This window comes from Lissotriton helveticus, chromosome 9 (genome assembly GCF_964261635.1).
Source record: "Lissotriton helveticus chromosome 9, aLisHel1.1, whole genome shotgun sequence".
Lineage (NCBI taxonomy): Eukaryota > Metazoa > Chordata > Amphibia > Caudata > Salamandridae > Lissotriton > Lissotriton helveticus.
The window spans coordinates 1,282,983,902-1,283,000,889 of record NC_136070.1 but is presented as its reverse complement, the minus strand read 5'-3'; the positions used below and the strand labels follow the sequence as shown (position 1 = coordinate 1,283,000,889).

Below are 16,988 nucleotides of genomic sequence, written 5' to 3'. Positions count from 1 at the left end.
TCATACAAATGAGACATTTGATTGGTCTGAAGCTGGAGGGTTCCAACATGGCCGCTGTGCAGCCGTCCCTGGTTCAGGGTACCTGACTTAGCGTGGTTGGCGCTCTAGTTCTAGACGGGCGTGGCGTCATTGGCTCTGTTTTTCTCGTTCCTCCGTAGATGACGTCAGGGGCCGTGCCCCTCTCCACTGTCTACCAGTGAAGACGGCCCAGTGGGTGGAGACATGGGCGGGGCTAGGCCATCTCCCCCACTTCCGGCTCCAGTGTCGCGTTCGTCTGGTGGGCGGAGCCGCGGCGCGCTGGCCCGTCCCCCGCCTCTCTATGGCCCTCCCCCTGCGTGACGTCACGGCCGCCATGTTGGGGGCTGGTTATTGTGAAGGGCCTCGGCGGCGGCGGGGCTGAGCTTGTCCCGGTGTCGGTGCGTCCGGTGAGGGTGACGAGAGGAGCCCGGCGCCGCCCCCCCAGCGATGACCATGGACCTGGACCGGCTGCAGGAGGCGCTCAAAGGTCTCAGGCGCGCGGGGGGGCTGATCTGGGGGAGGGGGCGATGATGATCTCTGGGGGGGGGTGTCCCCCAGCTGTCCCATGGGGGGGTGGAGGGGGCAGCTGTCCTGCTGGGAGGGGGCTGCGATACTACTGCCCCCTGGAGGGGGGGGGGGTGACATCCTGCCCCAGGAGAGGGTAAAGGGGGGGGCGGGTGTAAATGCCCCCCCCCCCCGTGGGTGACACTAGTGATCATTGACAGGGTGCCCCGTGGAGATGGGTGGGCTCTGACACCCTGTCAATGTGTGGGAGGGGCAGGGGGGCTATTGCCCCAGGAGAGAGGGGGGGTCGGGGTGTCAAAGGCCCCCCCCTCATGAGAGGGGGCGAAGCTGACTAGTGATCAGTGACAGGGTGAATTAAGGAGATTAGGGGGGGGGACTGACACCTGTGAATTAGTGTCTATATGGGGGGGGCGCTGACACCCTGTGAATGTGTGTGTATATGGGGGGTGGTGACACCCTGTAAATGAGTGTGTATGGGGGGGCTGACACCCTGTGAATGAGTGTGTATATGGGGGGTGGTGACACCCTGTAAATGAGTGTGTATATGGGGGGGGGGGGTCTGACACCCTGTGAATGTGTGTGTATATGGGGGGTGGTGACACCCTGTAAATGAGTGTGTATATGGGGGGGCTGACACCCTGTGAATGAGTGTGTATATGGGGGGGGGGGGGTCTGACACCCTGTGAATGAGTGTGTATATGGGGGGGGGGGGCTGGCACCCTGTGAATGAGTGTGTATATGGGGGGGCTGACACCCTGTGAATGTGTGTATATGGGGGGTGGTGACACCCTGTAAATGAGTGTGTATATGGGGGGGGGGGGCGTCTGACACCCTGTGAATGAGTGTGTATATGGGGGGGGGGGGGCTGGCACCCTGTGAATGAGTGTGTATATGGGGGGGCTGACACCCTGTGAATGTGTGTATATGGGGGGTGGTGACACCCTGTAAATGAGTGTGTATATGGGGGGGCTGACACCCTGTGAATGAGTGTGTATATGGGGGGGGGGGTCTGACACCCTGTGAATGAGTGTGTATATGGGGGGGGGGGGCTGGCACCCTGTGAATGAGTGTGTATATGGGGGGGCTGACACCCTGTGAATGTGTGTATATGGGGGGTGGTGACACCCTGTAAATGAGTGTGTATATGGGGGGGGGGCGTCTGACACCCTGTGAATGAGTGTGTATATGGGGGGGGGGGGGGGGCTGGCACCCTGTGAATGAGTGTGTATATGGGGGGGGGGGGGTCTGACACCCTGTGAATGTGTGTATATGGGGGGTGGTGACACCCTGTAAATGAGTGTGTATATGGGGGGGGGCGTCTGACACCCTGTGAATGAGTGTGTATATGGGGGGGGGGGGCTGGCACCCTGTGAATGAGTGTGTATATGGGGGGGCTGACACCCTGTGAATGTGTGTATATGGGGGGTGGTGACACCCTGTAAATGAGTGTGTATATGGGGGGGCTGACACCCTGTGAATGAGTGTGTATATGGGGGGGGGGGGGTCTGACACCCTGTGAATGAGTGTGTATATGGGGGGGGGGGCTGGCACCCTGTGAATGAGTGTGTATATGGGGGGGCTGACACCCTGTGAATGTGTGTATATGGGGGGTGGTGACACCCTGTAAATGAGTGTGTATATGGGGGGGGGCGTCTGACACCCTGTGAATGAGTGTGTATATGGGGGGGGGGGGGCTGGCACCCTGTGAATGAGTGTGTATATGGGGGGGCTGACACCCTGTGAATGTGTGTATATGGGGGGTGGTGACACCCTGTAAATGAGTGTGTATATGGGGGGGGGTCTGACACCCTGTGAATGAGTGTGTATATGGGGGGGGGGCTGGCACCCTGTGAATGAGTGTGTATATGGGGGGCTGACACCCTGTGAATGAGTGTGTATGGGGGGGGTGACACCCTGTGAATGAGTGTGTATGGGGGTGCTGACACCCTGTGAATGAGTGTGTATATGGGGGGGCTGACACCCTGTAAATGAGTGTGTATATGGGGGGGGGGCTGACACCCTGTGAATGTGTGTATATGGGGGGGGCTGACACCCTGTAAATGAGTGTGTATATGGGGGGGCTGACACCCTGTGAATGTGTGTATATGGGAGGGGGCTGACACCCTGTGAATTAGTGTGTGTGCGGGGGTCTGACACCACTGTCCCATGGTTAAGATTGGGGTGTGACAGGTCTGCCAGGGGAGAGGTAGTGAAACCACTGGCCCAGGGGTGGGGGGCACTGCTCCTTTATAGAGGGTCAACATCGCTGAATAGTGCTTAGGGTTAGGGGGGCAATCAGAAGTTTGATGCTACTGCCCTGTGAGTGGACAGGTGGAGCTGGCCTTGTTGATCAATAAGGGGCGCCACCAACACTGCCCTGTCGGGGTGGGAGGGATGCATCTGCGACAGTTCAACTATTTTGATGGATTGACATTGCATGGGGGGGGGGGGGCGACTGCTGCTGCCCATGACACCGATGACTACTTTTGAGTAGTAGAGTGACGGTACTGATCCATGGTGGGAGGGGAGTGTTGACATACTGATCTAGTTGTTTGTGGGTGGGCTTACAGTCCTGTCCAGTGATTGGAGGATGGGTAATTGACCCCATCAGTAAAGAGAGGAGGGGCTACTGCTGCCCAACGAGGGGGCTGACAGTTTGTTACTTTGAGGGGACAGAAGGCGACGAGTAGGGTGTATTGATGGTCGACACTTCGAAAGGATGCTCAATAGTTTTGCTCCATGAAGAGAAGGGGCAGGGCAGACACCCTGTCCCCATCGGGTGATGTCATGCCCGCAGAGTACTGAACTACCATAATAGAAGTCGGCCTGTACTTAAACTGTTCCTTCTGTGGTATCCCAAACAGGTATTTTTCAGCATCTGGATTAGACTTTCTTAGTAAGAATGACTCATTCTGATATGTAAGTGTAGGACTCCGTTTTTCGGTTGTTTGGTTCAGTCTCAGACGAACTAAACTAACTCAGAAGTTAGCCTTTTCTCTATAAATAAGAACTAGCCACAAATGGCATCCTTTCAAGAAAAATGTAACAAGCATTTACAATGCAACGGTCTCGCCTTTGCAAAAGTTAGAGCTATTGGCATTGTAAATGACAACATTTTAATTTGTGTTGATTTTGAAAACAGATAAATAAATGGCATTGTCATTTACAATGCCAATAGCTTAATCTCTCGCAAATGCCACACACACGCACAGAGCCCCCCACACGCACAGTGTCTCACACACGACTCTCCGCTCTTGTCCCCCACCCTCCGTCTCCAGCCTTGCTCCCTCCCCGGATCTCTCGCTGCCCGGTGTCAGCCTGCTCCGCCTTGCTTCACTGCCATCCTCCTCCCGCCCCCGCAGCACCGCCAGGCAGCCCTCGGTGCGAGCAACGGGGGGGCCGCAGCCCAGATATGAATAAAAGCCTCCACTCAACACCTCTCCTCCAATGCGAGACGCAGGAGTGAGAGGAGGGGGGTGAGGGAAATCGCACATACTCGTAAGAGAGGGCATTGAGGCGTTGGACATCCGCGAGGGGGGGGGGCAGTCGGTGATGTCCGCCCCACCCCAAGGACGCCAGTCCATCATGGTTCACCCCCATATCCGTCATCTTGGTTGTTCAGATGCTGTCCCATCACTGCGCTGAGGGAATTACACAGCGTGGGGAGCGAGCGCCGTGAAATGACCTCACGAGCGCTCCGGGCCGAGGAGACTCGGTCATGGGCTGAGGGGGCCGATAAAGCGTTTGAGCAAAGATAAGCAAGTGCCCTGAGTGACACCCCTGCCCCGAATGTGGGCTTTATCTCCCGGGGAACAAAACCCTACTGCCAGCAGCACAAGTCACTGCAAGTAAGAAGCATATCAGGTGTTGCAAAAGCTGCATGCTCGACAAGTGTCCGCGTGGCATTCTGCCAAGGAGCCTGTGCTAGCTATGAGCGCGTTTGCTTCTGTGTGTTTAAATTGGTTACAGCGAGTGCGTGCCTGCGCGCGCTACTTTATGATACATTTTTTTAATGGATTTTCACCAAAAGGACATTATGACTCTATCGGATTTAGGAAAAAGTCAGTGTCACATGTGCGAACCAATCAGGGGCAGAGTCCTTTATAGTGTACAAAATCAGCCCTTCAAGGTTTCCAGACTTTTTACGGGAGTTCCACTTCGTAGTTCCACTTCTCGGGGTTTGAGTGAGAAAGAATTAAAAGGGTAAACCTACACTTCAATTTACTAATTCGCCATCGGAAAGTGCCGTAAAACATCAACAACGGTTGGGAAACGCCGCACGCCATGTCTTGGCGCCTACCTCTGATTACCTCCGACCGGCGCTAATCGGTGGATGCCTGCACTGCGAGGACGTATTTCTTTCTCTCAAAGCGCCGTCCTTTTCAAACTGGGGAGCATGTTTTTGACTGAAAACGTCACTAGGTAGAAAGAATGTCAAAAACACGCCCCCAATCCGAAAAAGACGGGGCTTAGAGCGAAAAGAGAACGTCACTGAGCCCTCTTCTCTAACGGCTGGCTGCCGTTTAGGAGGCCAGCAAATGGAGAAGAGGGGCAGGGCTTAACCTCGCTACTCGGTCATTAAATCTCGCCAGCGAGACTGCGAATGTGCACAGCCTACGCTAGCCGAGACCTAAAAATGAGTTGGTTGGGGTGTTAAACCTCTCAATGCGGATTGCAAATACGTTCTGCACTTACTGTTAGGAAAACACTAACCGTATGCATCTACTGGGCAACACTCACCAGGTAAAAATTATCTTTGGCTTGATATCCGCCATTTGTTATGTCTTTTAGAATTACACATCTGTTACGGAACTTTAATTGCAAAGAGCGCCCTAGCGGTAAACCCTTCATATTTTAAACCTGCATCTTACCAAAGGTCACTGTGTGGTTCGTGTAACTGATTACATACCCCATGAGGTGTCCTTTTTTTATTTTTTATTTTATTGAAGACCATCACATTACATTGCTAACTCGATCACGTTCAGGGATGATTGTGGATCCTACTTTTGAAGCTTGTTTACAAGTATCATTGAACAGCTGGTCAGACCCATCTATTGACCGACCCTGCATCACCTTAAGGCCGGCTATTGTTCTGCATTAGTCAGATCACCATGTAATCACCCAGTGCCTCTCCCACACACGCTCTCGCGGCCCTGTCTTAGACATGTGAGGTTATGTACCCTCACTTTTCCATTATGGGCTGGGTGCACCTCCTCCCTTCTTTGGTACCCACTACCCAGTGGTGACCTAAGCTTGTTCTGGAAAGGCAGCGTAAGAAATTGTCGGTCATCAGTAGCTTTTAGGCCCGTCCGCTAGGTCCACCTTACCGGCAAGACTTTAAATTCCTGAATGTAAAGCGTGAGCCTTGTGGCAGTGTGTGTGGACTATGTTTTGTGAGCAAGTCCTGCCCCTTTGGCTGTCAAATTGGATCCTACTCGATGTCCTCAATACACTCATGGGTCGGTAGCCAATGACTTGCAGTGCACACCTACTTGGAGCTGATTCAGGGATTGTGGGGACTGGGGTCCAGTGACTCCACTTTCTCTTCTGCACCTTGATGAAGTATGACCTAGGATTTTTTTGTGGAGGTGCTCTTCTTCTGTGGGGTCCTTCCTAAGGCATGATGTTCATCCCTGCCATATATTCTGGTCTTAAGGTGAGGATTGCTGGAATAGTGGCCCATGAATTTCACCCTATATGCCTCTAACTTGGGTTGCTAACTGGAAGTGATCCGAACGTCTCTATAAATTTCCTCCGCTAACTTGCTGACCTATGGCAATATTGCCCTTGATGTTGAGTAGTTGCTTTTTTGATCGTCTGGCTTTTGTATAACCTGCCAATCAGATCACCGCAGACCCTGTTAACGATTGATTCTTTCTTAAGGTTGTAATGAGAATGCTAGAACTTTTCAAAAGTATCTACTGGGCAGCATTTTGCTGCTCATGACTTTTGAGGACAGTGCAAATGTAATTCTATTCATCACTTGTTTTTCAGGGAACTCTAATACATTGTGTTCAGAAGAGGGGTCCTACTCGCAGCTTCAATATTTTTCTAGTTTAAGAAATTGCTGCTTTATTAGATTTTCTTTCTAGGACAGTCGTGGGCAAATAGCACGTTCCTCAACTATTGATTTATCACGATCAAAAGCAAGAACTATCAACATTGCTAATGCATGATCATAATCCGCATTGTAAATGTGCCTATCCAGAATCGTTCAGTTAAGGTAGATCTTCAACTGGGCGGAAATGGTCTTCTGATCACCCTTTGATGAATTAATTAGCTGTTGCTTAGGAGTCTGGTCGTTGCAACTCGTTCTGGAATATAGGCTCGTTTTATTTCAGTATTATTGATCTGATGGATTTTTAAAGTATGTTTGGCCAAGTAATCTTTTTTGTTAATACACTACTATAAATGAACAAAGAGGAAGGCAAAGAAATACAGAAAAGCCGATACACTGGAGATCAAGTGTCCTAGCCTGATTGAGCTCTCCTGAAAAGGCTGCCGCTGGCTCTGGACTCTCATCTGTCATTTCTGAAGTTTGTTGGAGTAGTCGCAGTGGCTTTTGCTACTAAATACGATAACATTGCTCCTCAATCCGGGATTCCAATTGCAGAGCGATAGTAACACTATTTATGATGATGGGAACCCTAGTTCGCGCTGTCCAGACGCTCCATTGTCCTTCTTGGTTAACTGTAGTTAATAATGTTAGAAATATTGTTAGATGGTCTGAAATCTCGATGTGGTTATTCGGGATGCTGCACATTTTCACAAATCTCAGGCTTTCGGAAGTCCTTGTCATGCATCTGCCAATAATGGGGCAATTTTGTCCGCGCAGAAACTGGCCCTGCCTGTGGAGGCGTGATGCAGGTAGCTTTACTTCTCCATTGTGGGTGATTGCCGTCCCTGTTCCGTAGAGAACAGTGGGGTGGGCAGCTTGGCTCCCCCTTTTGAGGCGGGGAAAGTGTTACCGCCACCTTTATAAGAGTTGGGAGACGTTTTTATTTCCTTTCTCTTTATCTTCTGTTCTCATGATCACAACATTCATGTGGCCCTCTACAGGTGCCCCATCTTTCTTTCCCTTCAATTCGCTTCTTGTTCATCACAAGACTTGCACTACGATGAAGAGTGTATGTTCTGGTTTGGGCAGGGCCATGGCAGGTGACGTTTTGACTTACCTTTCTTTCTCACAAATCCTTAACATTAAACTGTCTCCTTTTAGATGTTACTTTCTAATTATGTAAAATGTTCTTATTTTCCAGTCCATGACTTTTTACTGTTCGGATTTTTTTTAAATGTAATTAAATATTACATATCCTCTTTTCGCATAGTTCAATGTCTGTCATAAAGTTGTTTATGTACTTACTGTACACTGCTCTTTAAGCCACATGTGTGCCGTATAAAATCACAAATAAACTTGGGTGGGGCCAATGGTGGTTCAGGTGGAGTAAAGGCTTCCAGGTGTTTTGATTGCTGTGCACATGGGGGTTAGCAACAGTGGTTCTTGGAATGGAGGGGCTCTTCATGTACTATCTACCTTGAAGGTTTATTATTTTCAATCATTTCATTTACTGTTTGCGTGCATTGGCATCTGCTGGAAACCATTGGTGACTGCAGTGCAAATAAAGGTCACTTTGTCCCCACATACTCTGACTGTATCAAAGTTCACCACTCTCTCAAGCCTCTGCTAAACATTTGTGCTGGGGGCAGAAAGTGCAACAGATTATGCAGGCCCTTTTTTGATCCAACACAAACATGGGCATGTTACCATCTGCATTTGTCTTTTTATTTATTTAATGGACAATGGACGATCTGGATTTCTGTACTCCCCTCCCGGTTGCCCCCACCCATCCCAAATTAATTGCATGTTGTTTGCAATAGCTGTTGCTGAAACTGCTTCTCAGCCTGTGTGCCTCTTGTTTTGTGTTCTGAAATCATTTTCTTTTCTCTTAGATTTTGACAAGCGGGTGAAGAAGGAAGTGTGTCCTGTGCTGGACGAATTCCTTTGTCATGTTGCCAAGACGGGAGAGACCATGTGAGTTTTCATGCCTTCTCATGGGTGTTCCTACCTTAAACTGCTTGTTTCTTGGAGGCAGAGAGATTCATTATATTTCACCTCTAACATCATCTACTTCAGAAATGTGCGGGGTTTGTGAAGTTGAGCTTCTTTAACATATTGGATTTGTGTTACCATTGGTGGACAACCTGTAGGGCTCTCGTGTTTGCCTGTGTTTAGGGGACAGTAATACCTAGAGCGTATGATTCTAAACAGTTTAAACAGGATGGTGTGGTTATTTACCATTTCAGCGTTATATGGTTTATTAGAGCTGCTTCATGGTTTCTTGGAACGTTTTGGAAATAATTTGTGGAGTCCAAATATGTAATACTGAATTATTTCAGGTAGTCCATTGGATACAAATGTGCATTGTTGTGATGGGCTTTGACACATTTGGTTGTGACACGTAGGGAATCTTGTGATTAACATACGGTTTTTCTTTGTCTTCACTCAATGACACACCTTGTAAACGTGTTGAATAATTTATATACACCTCTCCTATTGCATCTAGCAGGATTGGTTGATGGGATCTGTAAAGCATTTTGACTATGTTGTATCAGAGTTCGCATTAATTTAAAGCAAACCTATGCGAATGCTTCTTTTACATTTTGTGGGGGTTGAAAGTGGCCTGTTTAGCAGCTATTCACTTCTCATTTCACAATATTGAAGTGCGGGCCCTTGCTGTTGAAGAGCAATGTATGCAAGTGCATCACAACCTTGAGTTCATACCAATGTAGACCAAGGTTTTCAACATTTCAAACGTCTGACCCACCCAAGAGGAATAGCTACTGCTTTCCAGCTGGGGCACGACTGATGAGTCTAGAGTAGGTTCACACGGAAAAGGAAAACAGTACTTGCTTCTAACTGTAATTGTGCAATTTGTGAGGATAGATTGACATGGCAAATCACTGGTGAATAAGAGTGGTGCAGACACATCAAATATAAAACCTATTGTGACGCCTCGTTCCAACATATGACCCTCTAGGAAAATCAAATCTAAACATAGTCATTACGCAGGCTTCTGGTCGACACCCAAAAAATTATGTAAATGTTCTTCAGGCCCTGGATTGGGGAATAATGCACTGCATGTTAAAAGGGAACAGGAGGCAGGATACAAAGAACAAGGTTTTGCAATCTGGGAAATTGGAGCAATGCGTTGGAATTTAATTGAATATTTAAGTTTCTTACTATGATTACAGGAGCAGGTCAAGATCCCAGTAACTAGAGTCCCAACAATTGGGAATGTTGAAATGTAACTGAGTTATGTATTTCTGGGAGTTAAGCTTTGACAAATTTGAACTAAACCACCAACACACCATGCCTGGAACCACAGAAATTCCTGATTGTCCAGTCTATCCCCATGATTTCAAAAACAAACCATTGGGGTCATCGGGGGGGAGGGGAGATTTGTTATAGTTTTATTGTAGTAGGTTTAGAGGACCTAAGATATGTATGAAATTTACAGTAGTTGACATACGCTTGAATGCTTGTGTATGCATGTCATATGAGATATATTGATTATCCCTTTTAATCTGTTAATTATAGTTATCTGGGTATTTCTTATTTTTAACCTATATTTTAATCGTCTTTATTATCTGTGTACATTTTCTTTTAAAGCAAATTTCTGTGTTTGTAGTGCACTTCGTTTATGATCTGTATTATATGCCTGTCACTATTGCACTAAGGTTTTTTTAACGAACCTAATAAATTCACCATTTAGGCGTTTATTAATATTTACTGGAAAGGCCTAATTTTGGAGGGGGGGGGGGTGGGAGAGTAGCTGAAAAAATTGTTACATCAATTTAAGTTGGGGAAGAGAATTAAAAAGTCAGTTCTAGGAGACACTCCAATTAGAACCTATTAGTAAATGAATTTGATAACCATGTTATTGTGAGTCTCCGAGACATAGCGATCTGAGCCAGATTCCGGTTAATACAGCTGAAAGTCCTACACCGCTCGTACTATGCACAAACCCTGCTTCACTGACTGGGGCAGTGGAGACATCCCGATGTGCAAGAGGATGTACACAGGAAGGGTCTTTTTACCATATCCTCTGAGCCCCGTGATCCACAAGTTCTGGTGGGAGGTAACCGCTGTGATGGCCTGGGCCCGTGGGGTGAGGGTACCCATGAATGCAAAGTGGTTGCTTCTGATGAGCCAGGGTGATTAAGACAGGCCTCGACATAAAGAAATCTGTTTGGTATTGGTGACAGGGGTGGCAAAACAAAAGATAGCAAGGGGGTCCCCTGTCGATGGCAGAGTGGAAAGCTGGTATTGACTGGTGGCAGAGGAAGTGGTCTATAAAGCGAGAGGGTGCCCCAGAAAGTTGGGGAAAATTGGGACCATGACGTACCTAAGTATAGTAGAAAAGTAACTGTATAACAAAATACATGAACAAGGGCAGCTTCCTAATTCACACAAATTGGGAAATTTCTATAGACGACCCGGACTCATTTGATCCCCTTACTTTGACCACTCTCATGAGAAGATCTATGCAGAAATGTAACGGTGTTCGCAGTGAACTTAATGGTGGTGGGTGGTACCCATGTTTAGCTCGGAGAGCTTGCCAGGCCTCCGGTTTTAATGCATAATCTGGTGAGATGGCTAAGAGCTGCTTACCTGATTTAAATATTGAAGAAAAAAAAAGCTGCCACTTGGCCAGCGTTTGTTGTCTGGAAAGTGGCATCCATCAATCTTGGCACTTTCATCTTGGTAATATATGGATGCAAGTTCTAGGCATCTGGCAAGAATGATACATTTGAATAGTCAATTCAATTCAATTTCAAAGCTTTTATTCGATTTGCAAACAAATCATACAAGCAAAACATGAAATCAATCCATTGCAATAAAAAATTGTTACAAAGTTTCTACAGGGGAATCCAAAATAGTTCATATAGGAATAGGACACATACTAACAAGCGTTTAAACATTGGATCTCAATTAAAAAACATGAAGATGACAAAAAGGTATAGAAGTTAAAATCGTACAGACAGGAATAAATAAATTGGCACAAAATGCTTATCCTGGCAGCTGTACGTTGAATAACAAGCCCCTGCCTAAATCATGGGACAAGAAAATTTTTGATTTAAAATTTTGATACAGACAGGAAAGTATGGAAATATAGCAGCACTAAACATTTCCTGGCAGCTGTATAAATAAAAGTATGAAAAATCAAAAAGGAAGAAAGCATGTACAGACAGGATTGAAAATAAGTTGAACACTGCTAAACAAGTGCTCACCCTGGCAGCTGTACATTTTGAGGAAGTACAGACAGGAATATAGAAATCATAGCAATACAATACTTTTCCTGGCAGCTGTACATTTCAAAATATAAGTGGCAACAAAAAAACATATGTCCGCATTTTCTAAAGCTGATAGTAACACAAGGGCTTTCTTAAAAGACCGTATATTATATTTAATAAATATAGGTTTTAAATACCTTAATCTTAAAAAGTGATAAAATTTACAAAAAAGTAAGAAATGGCAGCAACTCTGGCGTGAAACATTGTCACAAGGGCAGGGGGTTTCAGATTTCTGTTTCTGTACTGGGAACGCAACTAGATGGTGTACAATACCCAACCTGACGCGGGTTAAAACATATTGATGAGATGGGCGGCAGACATATAGGAGATAGGCTTGGAACCCCGATGGTAAGTTAAGTTCTCTATAGAACTTCACAGTAGTTAGCTTACCATATACCTCAACTCGCCCTTTCTTTTTGTACATCAGAAAAGTTTGTTTGATCTCTTTTTTGGGTATTTCTACCGCGAGTTCGGGGTCGGTAAGAACATCAATATCAAACAAAGTCTTAAACCAAAAACTAATATATTTCTGCCAAAGAATACGTAAAGAAAAATCCAGGCCTATACAGTCAAGAATAATTTCAAGAGTGAATCGAGTTTCTGGCTTAGCCCAAATAGAACGCCACAATAAGAGTGGACGAACGGCTGCTAAGTCCGAGATAAACTCGACCCCAACCTCGTCATGAATTAATTGAATGGAAGCGGAGTGGGGAACACATAGCACTTTTCTTAGGAACTTGTTCTCCTCTTTTTGGAGAGAGGTGCCGTCTGTGTGGCCCCACACCCCAGCCCCGTGCAATGCCGAGGGAACACAGCGAATATTATAGATGTTAATCATATCACGGATGCTTCTCGAACCGAGCTTGGAAGAAAATCGAAAAACGCTGCTAGTACAGCGAGTAATTTTCAACCTGGCATTATCAAGCTCTGATTTGAATAGTCAATGTGGCTTCAAGTCTGAATGCTGCCCGGCTCTGAAACGCTTTTAGTTAGTGCTTGATACTTTGCATTGACTCAGTTTCTAATTGATATTTACGGCTAACAAATTTCATTTTGCTCAGGACTGAATTTCCACAACCTGGTCATTCATTTTAGGTGCATCCCTTTCTTAAACCCAGGTTGGTAAAGCCACAGTGTCAACCATAGTTCTAGCCTCACTCCTTGAGTCAAGATTGTGAGAGCTAAACCCAGAATGTATAAGCTGCGTGCGCTCTGATGTCGGCTAGTAATTTGTTTATAATTGGGCTGGGTACGTAAGGAATGATTCAGCGAAAAAGAGGCTTTATAGCCTTATACTGGGAACCCTTACATATTTGCATTCTGGAGAAAGATTAGAACGGTTCCCAGACAAGGTTTCCCAAAATACCATATCAGAGAAGAGGTTTGGTTGTACCCACGTCTCTCGTTCTATGTGGACGACTTTGTCAGAACTTGTAGTATCTCTTGACTAATTATATGGTTGCAATACTCAGCTGTCTGGTTTTCCTGATACCGCCTCCCTGAGATTGCCACTCCTTTTGCTGTTTACTTGTGTAACTGTCATCAGCACTCCTTTTTTTTCTGCCACACAAATTTCAGTCGAGAATTTGTAAAGTGCAGCAAATTACCCATGAGGATCTCAAGGCGCTGAAGTAGTTGACTGCCGGTGGACCTCTGCTCATTCGAACACCCAGGCCCTGAGTCTTCCTGAATTGCCTGAGTGATGAGGTGCAGAGGGTGGTTGTTCAAGCGTTGGCCCCCAAGTGTGAGAAGGAGCATCCTCCGCTGTTGCTTCAGCGGATACGGGGGAGGGGTGTCTGGAAGGGAGAGGGTGACGGTTCTATGGATGTTTCCACCAATCTTGTTTCCTTGACTCCATCAATGGCATGGGACATGTTTATATTCCACTGACTACAAAATGTTTAGTTTGATGAGAATGCTGTTTTCAAGAGGAGGGTGTCTTTGAACATTTAAGTTTCAGAAGCGTCAGCGAAGGTCTCTATCCCGGTTCCAGAAACTCGTTAGTTAAATCGACAAAGTGCGTCAAACATAACACCAGCTTATAGATGCTTGCAGGTTCTCTTAACAGTTCCAGGATTACTCCCACTAACTTGTTTTCACGTGTTTCAGGACTTCTGTACCGCAAGTGTGAATAGAGCAAGGCTGTAGTTTTCTGGCTCTAAACGTAGGTGTCGGTTCTTGATCTAGCCCAGCTTCACCAGTTGGCATTAGCAGTTTAAAGCAGTTAATACAGTAGAGGGCACCAGAAAATGCGAGCCTCATGATTCATTTGTGGCTCAGATGGCACAAAATCCTCAGATGTTACCTCTAGGTTTCAACCCTCCTGACAGTAGCCAGTAGGAGTGCTGCCCCCCTGACAGTAGCCAGTAGGAGTGCTGCCCCCCTGACAGTAGCCAGTAGGAGTGCTGCCCCCCTGACAGTAGCCAGTAGGAGTGCTGCCCCCCTGACAGTAGCCAGTAGGAGTGCTGCCCCCCTGACAGTAGCGAGTAGGAGTGCTGCCCCCCTGACAGTAGCGAGTAGGAGTGCTGCCCCCCTGACAGAGACTCCAGCGGACAGAGACTCCAGCGGATCCAGAACGCCTCAGCCAGACTCATCCTCGACATCCCACGAAACAGCCACATCTCCGGACATCTGAGAGACCTGCACTGGCTCCCCGTCAACAAAAGAATCACCTTCCGTCTCCTCACCCACGCACACAAAGCCCTACACGACCAAGGCCCGAGCTACCTCAACAACCGAATCAACTTCTACGCTCCCAAGCGCCACCTCAGATCAACCAGCCACGCCCTCGCCGCCGTCCCCCGCATCCGAAGAGCGACAACAGGAGGAAGGTCCTTCTCCTACCTGGCCGCCAAGACCTGGAACTCACTCCCGACCGACCTGCGCCTGACCCAAGACCACCTCTCCTTCAGGAAGAAGCTCAAGACCTGGCTGTTCGAGCAGTAACGGCACCCCCCCCTCCTAGCGCCTTGAGACCCTACGGGTGAGTAGTGCGCTCTATAAATGACCTGATTGATTGATTGACAGTAGCGAGTAGGAGTGCGTTGTCGAACCTACAGCCTGAACCGCTGGACGGAATTGCACCAAATTTGGTAGAAAGTTAGATGTTACGCAAATTTTGGTATTTGGTGCAAATCCGTCCAGTAGTTTTTGAGTAATTTGTCAAAAATGATAGTTGTATCTCTGGCCGCTGATATTTCGAAGTGGTTTTGAAATTAATCGCGAATGCACGCACCAACATGAATGCTCTGATTGGCTGGATACAACTTGAACAGAAAGTGGCAGACGCTATTTCATCATAAGGGAACGGTTCCCGGGGCTGAAACTTTGTGTGAATCTAACATAAGGGGTCAGGGTGGAGATACTCTGACCCCATGTTTGAGAAATGGGTGTTTTAGTAACACAAGTTGTGTCCAAAATGGATTTTTAAAATCTTGTGCGATGTTCAGAACAGTGCCAATAGTGATGCCCCCATGTACCGTCGTAGGGATGTCACGACTACATACGCCATCGTGAATAGTGGAAAAATATTTTTAGTATTTATTTATAAAGTTTTATATATTGCCCGAACATGACCCACGGGGTATCAGAGCGCTTTACAGTACATTTTCACATATTATACATACAATCGGGAATCACATATAATACAAATAAGGTACACATTGCTGTTTGAGTGAAATCGGTGGCAAGTAGGAATCAGAGAGTTAATGGTTTAGGATGATAATTTGTTCATGAAAACATTTTCGCTTCTTTTTTGAAGACTGTAAAAGATGAGATTCTGCGTACGTCTGGGGGAAGGTTGTTGCAATTCTTCAGAGCGATACCCGAGAAAGCTCTGCACCCAGTTCTCGTTTTGTGGAAGGATTGAGGTTTTAGTAGTAGTGAGCTTGCACTTTGCGAATGTCTACAACCTCCCGATCGCTCTAGCTTTTTTGTGCTAAGTAGCTGGGGGTGTTTCTATGTAGGGCTTTATGTGTCATGCAGGCTATCTTTAGTTGTATTCTCGACTCATATGGTAGCCAGTTCAAAGCCTTCAGGGCCGGGGTGATGTGGTTATGTCTTTTTATTCCGGAGACCGGCCTGGCCGCAGCTTTAAGTTATGTTCTGATCAGTGCTACTTAATATTTTGGAAGATCGCAAAAAGTGGTACTTTCATAGTCCAGTCTTGGCAGTACTAGAGCTTGGACCGCCATTTTTAGATCAGACTGTGGGAGGAAGGGTTTAAGTTTCCTTAAGATACTCAGCTGAAAGTTGGCTCCCTTGGTGGCATTGTAGATTTGTTCCTGCATATTTGAATGTTTGTCACGGGTAACTCCCAGGGATTTTGCGGAGTCAATGATGTGGGGGGTGCAATCAAAGGAAGTAAGATGCTTCAGCCATAAGTCTATCTTGGGTGTGTGATTGGGAGGGGAGATGAGGAGGAACTCAGTTTTCTTGGTATTAAGCATGAGGTGGTTGCCGTTGAGCCAACTTTGGGTATTATGAAGAATGGCGTTGAGGGAGATGAAGTCATCTGGTGAGGAGATTTTCATATATAGTTGTCGTCCACGTATAGGTGATATAGAATGTTTGCAGAACTAAGCGCATTAGCAAGGGGTTCCATGAGTAGATTACACAGTATAGGTGATAGTACTGATCCCTGTGGAACTCCTAGTGTGACCATGGAAGGTTGAGAGAATGATTGCTTCAACTTGATTCTTTGGGTTCTGTTGCTTAGGAAGGAGGTAAACCATTGTAACACTGGATCGGTTAAGCCCATCCTCCGTTCAAGTAGGGACAGTAGATTGTCGTGTTTAACCGTATCGAAAGCGGAAGATAGGTCAAGAAGTATCAATAGGCACGATTCGTTGTGATCTAACATTTTTACAATGTCATCCATTATGAGTGAGGGCTGATTCAGTACTGTGAACTTGAAGGAAACCGGATTGGTGCTTATCTAGGAGGTTGAAGTTCTCGATGTGATGGCAAAGTTTAATTTGTACACATTTTCCAATAACTTTGCCAGAGTGGGGATGCTGGATATGGGGCGACAGTTGTTGAGGTCTGTGGGGAGGGAGTTGGCTTTCTTTAGTATAGTTGTGACCTGTCCT

The 16,988-nt window shown here is 46.8% G+C and overlaps 1 protein-coding gene across 2 annotated transcripts in view; it reads left to right on the top strand.

The window, feature by feature from the left end:
* The first annotated feature begins 319 nt into the window (after positions 1-319).
* Positions 320-16,988, top strand: part of PPP4R2 (protein phosphatase 4 regulatory subunit 2) — an 86,106-nt gene continuing 69,437 nt past the window's right edge. The window contains exons 1-2 of one of the 2 annotated variants that reach the window (XM_078661876.1): positions 320-505; positions 8,494-8,575. In XM_078661876.1, the coding sequence (XP_078518002.1) occupies positions 466-505; positions 8,494-8,575 (122 nt within the window). In that variant the 5' untranslated portion in view covers positions 320-465. The remainder of the gene's footprint in view (positions 506-8,493; positions 8,576-16,988) is intronic. The other variant, XM_078661875.1, reaches the window with a different exon arrangement.